Raw genomic sequence first — 8,243 nt, forward strand, 5'->3', positions numbered from 1 at the left:
GCTGGAACTAGAGTTCGGGTGTGTGTGGGGGTGCTGCACTCCCTGGCTTGAAGTGGTTTCCATCATATCCAGGGTTTACAGGTTGGCTCAATAGTTCTCAGCAGCCCCCTTCTACGAGTTGTGCCAGCCCCCCTGCAAATCACCCCCACGATGCCTGTGCACCCCCCCCCACACACACACACCAGGCTGGGGGGAGAATCACACGCGCGGGGCTGGGGGGAGAATCTCTCTCTCACGCACACGGGGCTGGGGGGAGAAGCACTGTTACTTACATGTCCTTAGCTGGCAGGTTCTTCCCTTCCACGATCCGTATGAACAGCGAGCTCCTCTTGGCCATGGCAGGTCCCGGTCGGGCTCCCGAGCCTGGCCCGGCTGCAGGACGCTGGGGACTGGCAGAGGAGACAGCCCAGCTGGGCGGCTCACGCTTCCATTCACCCATGTGTGGGGAGCTGCGTCACCGGCAGCTCGCTGGCCTATCAGAAAAAGGAGGGAGGGAGGGGGCGTGGTCAGGCGGGCAGCTCCAGCGGGGATTGGCTGTTGGCGAGAGAGCGACCCGCCTGCTTGCTCGGTGTGCGCTCGGTAATGCGCCCCCTCTGGGGCGTTGCTCTAAAGCGAGGCGGCGGAGTGTGACACCCGATTGTCTGAGCTGGTTAACGCGCCCCTGGGCTAAGAGCGACTCCGGTGATAGTCATGTCGGTGAATCAGCCACAGCTGCTGCTTCTCCAGGTGATGCTTTTGCAAGGGCACAATCTGGCTCCCGCAGGCAGCCCGCACTCCCAATCCTCCTTCATGCGTCCCATGAAGTGAGCTGTAGCTCACGAAAGCTTATGCTCAAATAAATTGGTTAGTCTCTAAGGTGCCACAAGTACTCCTTTTCTTTTTGCGGATACAGACTAACATGGCAGCTACTCTGAAACCAATCCTCCTCCAGTTTCACACTGGGGTAACTCCATTGACTTCTGTGGAGTTACTCCCCATTTACATGGGTGTGCAGTGTAGGGTGACCAGATGTCCCGATTTTATAGGGACAGTCCCGATTTTGGGGTCTTTCTCCTATATAGGCTCCTATTACCCCACACCCCTTGTCCAGATTTTTCACACTTGATGTCTGGTCACCCTAGTACAGTGGAAACAGTAGGAGGCTCAAGGCTGAGGGTCCGCCCTCTGGCACCTTCAAACATTGGACTGTAAACATGGGGCAGAGACCTAAACCAGTAGACACACTCACCGAATAATACACGGCGAGGGAGCTCAGACCCTGATTTATTAGCAACATTGTTAAGCAGATGAGTACCCAAGGTTTCCAAGCCCTGCACTGAGTTAAATCGGGTGTTGCCTGCAAACTAGAATACAAATGAGCATGAAAACACAGGGAGAAGATGGGTTAAATACAGTTAAGTGGGCTGAAGACTTACTGAATGCAGAGAACCAGACACTAACGTTAGAGAAACATACAGAGATCCCATTCCATTGTTATCTGTATTGCAGCAGTAGCAACAAGAAGCCCAGTCATAGACCAGCACCCCATTGTGCGAGGTGCTGTACAAAACCCAGAGCAAAGAGATGATCCCTGGCCCAGGGAATTTACAATCTAAGCCTGTAATTAACAAAAGTTTTGTGTATCACCCGATGAATCCCAATAAAACCTACTGATCACACAAGAAAAGAAAAATACACGAACAAAACTTTTAATACTGACCAGCAAAGTTATCAATGCTCCTCAACTCAAAGAAAAAAAATACCATTGGTTAAAACAAGATTATATTAAGGCTAAGAGCCTAACGCTCTTTTCACTTACAATGAAGGGACTCACGTGCTGCTCCAGGGCAGTCCAAAGAGTTACGCTGGGGCAAGTCAGATTTGGATCTCCCTCAGTGGAAAGGGGAGTTGGGGGTCTCTATTTCAATAATCTATCACAATTGACATAGAGGGCCAGGTCCTCAGCTGGTTTAAAGCCTCTTTTAGATCTTCTGAAGATCTAGCCACTAATTAACTACAATAGAAAGAATCATTTCTAACTTCCCATCCACATCCCAAAAAATAACCCTCCACCATGAGTCCCCTACTCATCCCATCAGTCTCACACACAACTTAAGGGACCCTAAATAACTCTGGATACAATTGACCAGACGCAACTGACCAAGATAAAATAAACACACCTTTCCATACATGGAAATCTGCTGAACCTTGTGTGGGATCCTTCCTTTCAGTGCACCCTCGCAGCCAGCCCTAACTTTGAGTGCTTGGAACAAACACCACCGTGCTCCAGAAACAAATTGGACTGTGCTTCTTGGTGCACTCAGTCCTAGTCTCTGGGACTGTGTCTCGTGCAAGCCAGCAGCAGCTGATATAAGAGGGAACAGAATCAGGCATGCGATAAACCAGACACCTGAACCTGCAAACTTTACTCCCAGGAGTAATCCTTATCCAGCTGAGTAAAACATTTGGGCCAAACCCTGAGCCGCTCACACAATTCTCCAAGGAAAGTTTTGCCTGAGTAATGATTTAGCCCATTTACGTCAATGGAGACACTAGGACTGATATGGGTTACCCAAGCGAATACAGGCTGCAGAATTGGGAAGTCCGTTTTCTTCTTGACCAATCTCCTACCCTACCTGTGCTCTGTTCAACAGTAAACGGGATGTCCCTCATTTCGGAGCCCTCTCCCCCACACTGGGTGTTACCTCAAAAACCAAAGTACAGTAAATTATTTACCTCAGAGACTGAATTACACAACTAGTGTAAATATATGTGGATTCTCTGTAACCTGAAGTCTTTGAACCATGATTTGAGGAGTCAGTAGCTCAGCCAGAGGTTAGGGGTCTATTATAGGAGTGATTGGGTGAGGTTCTGCGGCTTGCAACGTGCAGGAGATCAGACTAGATGGTGATGGTGCCTTCTGACCTTAAAGTCTATGAATATAGGCCAAACTCTGCTCTTAGCTACACTATTGTAAACATGGACTTACTTCAAAGGAGTTACTTCAGATTTTCATTGAGGAAAAGGGAGAGCAAACTGTAGCCTAATGCTGTATAGGTTCAGGAAACAAATTCCTCATGTGGCTTAATTCATTGATGGATCCTGTTTTATACTGAGATGTGACCAGATGTTCTAAGCATGTTACAGACATGGGCAACGTATGCTAGAGATGGTTATTAGCCATCAGCAGAAGGTGTTCTAGATGGTGATATAAGCAACCTATTGGCCTTTATAACAACCAATTCACCATTTATTAAACCATCTAGCAATTTATTAATCCTTTATAAAAAAAAAAGTGGGACACATCAAGGTTTATAAAGAGCTATGAAATTCTTGGACATTGTAGAAGCGCAGGGTATTAACACCTAATGTCCCTGCGCTATTTATTTTCTGTCTCATTTCAGGCCATTTTCCTACCTTGTGCCAGTCAGTGGAGCATTAGCTAATTGAAAGGCCGTGTGGTCTAGTGATCAGAACAGAGCATCAGGACTCCGGCATTCTATTCCTGGCTACCCAGCTGCAGGAACTTGGGTAGGAACTGGGTTCAATTTTTCTGGGTCTTGGGCTTCTCGTTTAAAGAAAGGGAAAACTACCTTGAGATGTGTGGATGAGAGCAGCAGCTGAAATGCAAAGTATTATCTCTCCCACACACACTGCTCTATTCCAGCTACCCACACTGTTTTCTCTCTCTCTTCCCATTATTCCCTCCCATTTGTTTCTCTTCATCTTCATTCTTGGAAAAAAGAAAAACAGGCAGGAATTCAGGGTTTGAGTCCGATGTCACATGCAGCCCGTAAAAATTCCACTGAAGTCAATGGAGTTCTGCTGTTGTAAATGGGTGTGGGAGCACATGTGGGGGTGGGAGGGCGAAGGGAGTTTGCTTTACCTTACATCCTCCTGCAGATTGATTCTCCTGCCTGCCACACTCAATTTGCACAAAGCCACGCCAGCTCATTACTTTAGCACTCTGACCAGGTTATACTCGATATGTAACTTACTTTGCTGTTTACGGCACGGCTGATGTTGGCCTTACAAGCTTTATTGTTAGTTTTTTAATTCAGAAATCCAAGTTGCCCAGATGTAACACCCACAAGCGGGATCCAGGATTAGGAGAGAGTTGACTTCCTCTCCAGACTAAGCCATATGGCATTTTATTAACAGATCAGCCTCTGCAAAGGAAGGCTGAGCCGGGATCCAGTTTCAGGAGACTGGAATAGATGCCTTTGCCTGATGAATTTGGAGGGGCCCTAAATTCTGACCTCTGATCACTATAACTATGGACTTCAGTGGAGTTCCTCCTGATTTACACCAGGGTGAGCCATACACATGCCCCCCACTAATGCCTCCAAGAGCCACCAGGTTTCTTTGCTAAACTAGGGGCCCAATTTAACAAGTGCTCCTAACTCTCAGCACGAGTCAGTGGGAGTATTCACACGCTTGAAGTTAGGCATGTCATTAGGTGCCTTGCTTACCTGGGGACCTAGGCTCTTCACTACAAATAAGCCTGTAGCACTTTTCTTCCATAGCTCTCAAAGTGCTTGACAAAGCAGGGGAAGTGCAGTCCCATGGTTAGGACATTAATCTAGTATGCAGAAGATCTGGGTTTAGTACCCTGCTCTGCTACCAGCTTCCTGCATGACCCTTGGCAAGTCACTTAGTATCTCTGTAGCCAGCCTGTACAATGCAGATAATGGAGTTACCCTGCCTCACAGGGGAGTTCTGGGGTTGAAGACATTAATGGGCTTTTAAATCTGCCAAGGAAGCACTATATACTATTTAACGGATAGAAAACTAAGGCACAGAGAGACGTGACTGACACAAGGTCACACAGCTGAGCTGGGAATAGAACCAAGGTCTCCTGCTTTTTAGCTACGTACCCAAGCCACCAGGCCATGCTGCTGCAACTCTTAGGGGTGTCACTTGCAGGCTTCTAAGGGGTTCTGTCCTGCAGCAGTGAGGTGGGGCAGGAGGAGCTTCATGGCATGGATAGGCCCTGCTTTGGGGAGAAAGAAAAGCAAGCATCTGCAAGCCACGGCATCTGCAAGGAGGCAGGCAGGTCAGTGCGGAGCAGGGGATCCTGGTGATCTCCCGTCGTCCTCCCACTTGGACAGGGACTGCTTATGCTGGGTCCAGCTCTTACACGACACCCCCCTTCGTGCCAAGCTCTGTGCTCCGCAGCAGCTCCCTCCATTCTGCAGTGCAGAGGGGATGGGGTGGAGGGGGGAGAACGTGGCCCATGGAACGGTGACCACATCCCTCCACTGACCAAAGAGCCTGGCTGAAGGTGAGCGCCAAAGCAACGCATTCACATGTCTGAAGTTAGGCATGTTCTTAAGTGCCTTGCTTGAATGAGGGCCTAGGTCTAGAGACAGCAAACACTCGGTGCAGTGGGGGATTCCATCCCCTCCTCGCTAATGGAGGGCCCCTGTGAAAAGGCCAATTACTCTTCTGATCTACTGGTTGTTATTGACAAGCCAAGGGCCAATGGAGCTGAGCTTGGCCGGGCAGTGCCCCTGCTCAGAGCTGCGGGGGTAGGGGAAGTGACAGAGCAAGGGAGGTTAGGCCAGTCTCAGGGCCTGCTGCAGAATCGTGCTCCGGAATCTCAGCTTTCATCATAATACATCTCTAGCCTTTAGGGGCGGGAAGAAACCCCTGAAAAGGTTGGCCCTGAATGCAACCAGTGCAGGGACTCTCTGCCTGAGTCTGCAGAGCGCTTATGTGACGGCCACCAGCTTGGCGACACTGGTGATTGGACTGGGGACCTGCAGAGCTAATGGGGCTAAAGAGCCAGGGTCTCAGATCAGGCCCTGTGAAAGCCCCACATCCTCTGTGGAGAAGGTACAGAGGACACAAGCCATATTGACCTGTAGGGTTACTTCAGGATCAACCGCTCTGAGAAGCATGAACTGCGCCCATTCATCACGGAGATGGACTGGTAACTCTGAAACCTAACAACACACTGAATGACCAAAACATGCAGCTGACACGTATCGAGATACTAGATCTTGAAATACAGGGTTAGATTAGTGTTTGTGGAGATCAGTGGGACTTACTAGCGATGTGACCAGAACCAGCAACAGATCCTGAGTAAGGAAGCACCAGTTCTGAAAGGGAAGGTTAGTTAGAGAGAGCAGCAGGAAGAGGAAAGAGGCCTGGAAACAAGGCCCTGACATCCACAGGGGGCTGCAGAGTTGAGTGTTGTGATTGCAGGGCCAATGGGGAATACATATATTTATTGATGCTAGACAGAGCAACAGACATGTCAAAGCTCGTATAAACCAAACTAAACAAGCCTCTGTCTAACGTTAAACCCCCCTCTTTATTAGCATAATCCTGTCCAAAGCTGACATTAACCAGGGCCATCATTAACCAGCTGGTCATTAGGAAAGGGATTTTCTAGCAATATGGAAGGCGGTGAGAGAAACGCTCACTGAGCTCCACACCAGAGCTTGGGATCCACTTCAGTCCCCTTCCCCAGTAATGCCCTTCCCAGCAATCCCAGCTCACTTCAAAGGAACACAACAGGAGAAAGAGCAGCTGCTCACTGGTCACATAATAGTTAACCTGCCCCTGGTGCTCTCCGGTTGGAGGTCTCTGCCACTGGTAAACAGTACAGACGCTGGACACGATTCTGAGCACCCTTGCACTGCTGTAAATCGGGATTAGCTTCATGGCAGTCAACTGGGCTACGCTGGTGTAAGAGAGGAGAGTTGGGCCCACTGAGCTCAGAGGAGTTATCTTTGGTTTGCACCCCCACGAGCAAGGAGGTTCATGCCTGCTGACCAGTGGAGCTACTCTTGCAAATCGGGAGTAGAGAGGGAGAGGAGGTTTTAAGCTGCTGCTCTGGGTAAATGTCATTTTTCATAGCACACAAATCTCCCAGTGAAGCCAGGTTCCCATGCCCAGTGTGAGACGCCAGCCAGTCCCTGCAGAGAGCGAGTGGCCAAGATCCAAAAGAGAGGGGGGAAAATAAAACAAACAGTCTCTGGTATGCACAGACGGGGAGTCTTCTCCGCAGCCTGATCCCCATTGCAAACACTGAGCCTGATCCTGCATTCCTGGTGCTGCTGGCACTCCAACTGCAGTTCCTGGGAATCTCAAAGAATGCAGGACCAGGCCCCTGGCAAGCAATAAAACAGTCCGCTTGGAGCACGTTCAACCAGCAGCGCTCAGGTTGGAACAGGGGGAGTTGGCCATGCATTGCTTCCAGTTCCCCCCACAGCTGGGATGTCATTGCTGAAAGGATCAGCGGTAAAAGGGTTAAGGCGGTTCACACCTCTCCAAGCTAACGTTTCAGGTTATCTGGCCCCACTGCATTGGGACGGTTGTGAAGAGGTGCCTTTTGAAGTCCTTGGAAGATGCCACGGGGGAAAAGGCTCCTTTTGCGTGACTAGGGACTCAAACCCTGGACTCTCAGATTAAAAGGCTGAGGCTGTACCAACTGAGCTAGCCAAGCTTGTCCTATAACTTAGATGCTGTGGAGCATCAAAGCCTTCATCAAGTCCCACCCCATGGAAAACCCCTTTTGCAGGAGGCCTCCCCAGTCAGCTCTGTGCTGTCCCCCAAAACTCCGATACAGGGGGCATGTCTTGGGCAGAAGGGCATGGCCAGGGCTGCAGCCTGTACATTAGAGGCAGCATGACCAGCTTTCTCGTACCAGTGGCTGTTGTGGCAGGAGGCTGGCTGGCCGCTGCTGTGCCCGGCTCTGCCTGCCTGTGCTGACTTCTCTGCAGGGGGAGCATAAAACAAGCTCAGTGGCCCCGCTCAGAGCTGCAGCAGGGGTGTGGGAAGTAACAGAGGAAGCTTGGTTAGGCCTCTCTCTCAGCACCTGTATCATTCCTGGGAGTCGCTAGCCGGCGATCCAGTTACCGGGGAGGGAGGAGGAGACGAGATTCCAGTGGTGCCAGACAGCATCACATGACCTAAGACACCTTTGCACTGTTGCCTGGAAAAAAAAAAATTGCAGGCCAACACTAGGTCCCCAAAATCATGCAATGAGGTCATTGCACGTGCTCAGACCTTTTCGAGCAGCGAGACAGCGGATGCTGCACACCCACACTTCTCTTTTCAGCCCTAGAGAAGTGAGATGCAAGAGGAAGACTGATCTGATCGATAAGTCGCTGGCCTGGGAACCCTGGAGATCTGGGTTTTGTTCCCACTTCTGCCACAGACTCACTGTGTGACTTTGCACTGGGGCGGCCCGTGACATAACCTCAGACTAGATGATCTCATGATCCATCTGGTCAGTCTCTCCCTGCCTCCTT

General features: G+C 50.1%; 1 protein-coding gene across 3 annotated transcripts in view; it reads right to left on the reverse strand.

The window, feature by feature from the left end:
* Nucleotides 1-438, reverse strand: part of LOC140899594 (ras GTPase-activating protein 4-like) — a 53,719-nt gene extending 53,281 nt beyond the window's left edge. For all 3 annotated transcript variants that reach the window (XM_073315372.1, XM_073315371.1, XM_073315373.1), the window contains exon 1: nucleotides 273-438. In XM_073315372.1, the coding sequence (XP_073171473.1) occupies nucleotides 273-337 (65 nt within the window). In that variant the 5' untranslated portion in view covers nucleotides 338-438. The remainder of the gene's footprint in view (nucleotides 1-272) is intronic.
* Between the last annotated feature and the right edge of the window lie 7,805 nt (nucleotides 439-8,243).

This window comes from Lepidochelys kempii, chromosome 17 (assembly GCF_965140265.1).
Source record: "Lepidochelys kempii isolate rLepKem1 chromosome 17, rLepKem1.hap2, whole genome shotgun sequence".
In the NCBI taxonomy this organism is placed as follows: Eukaryota; Metazoa; Chordata; order Testudines; family Cheloniidae; genus Lepidochelys; species Lepidochelys kempii.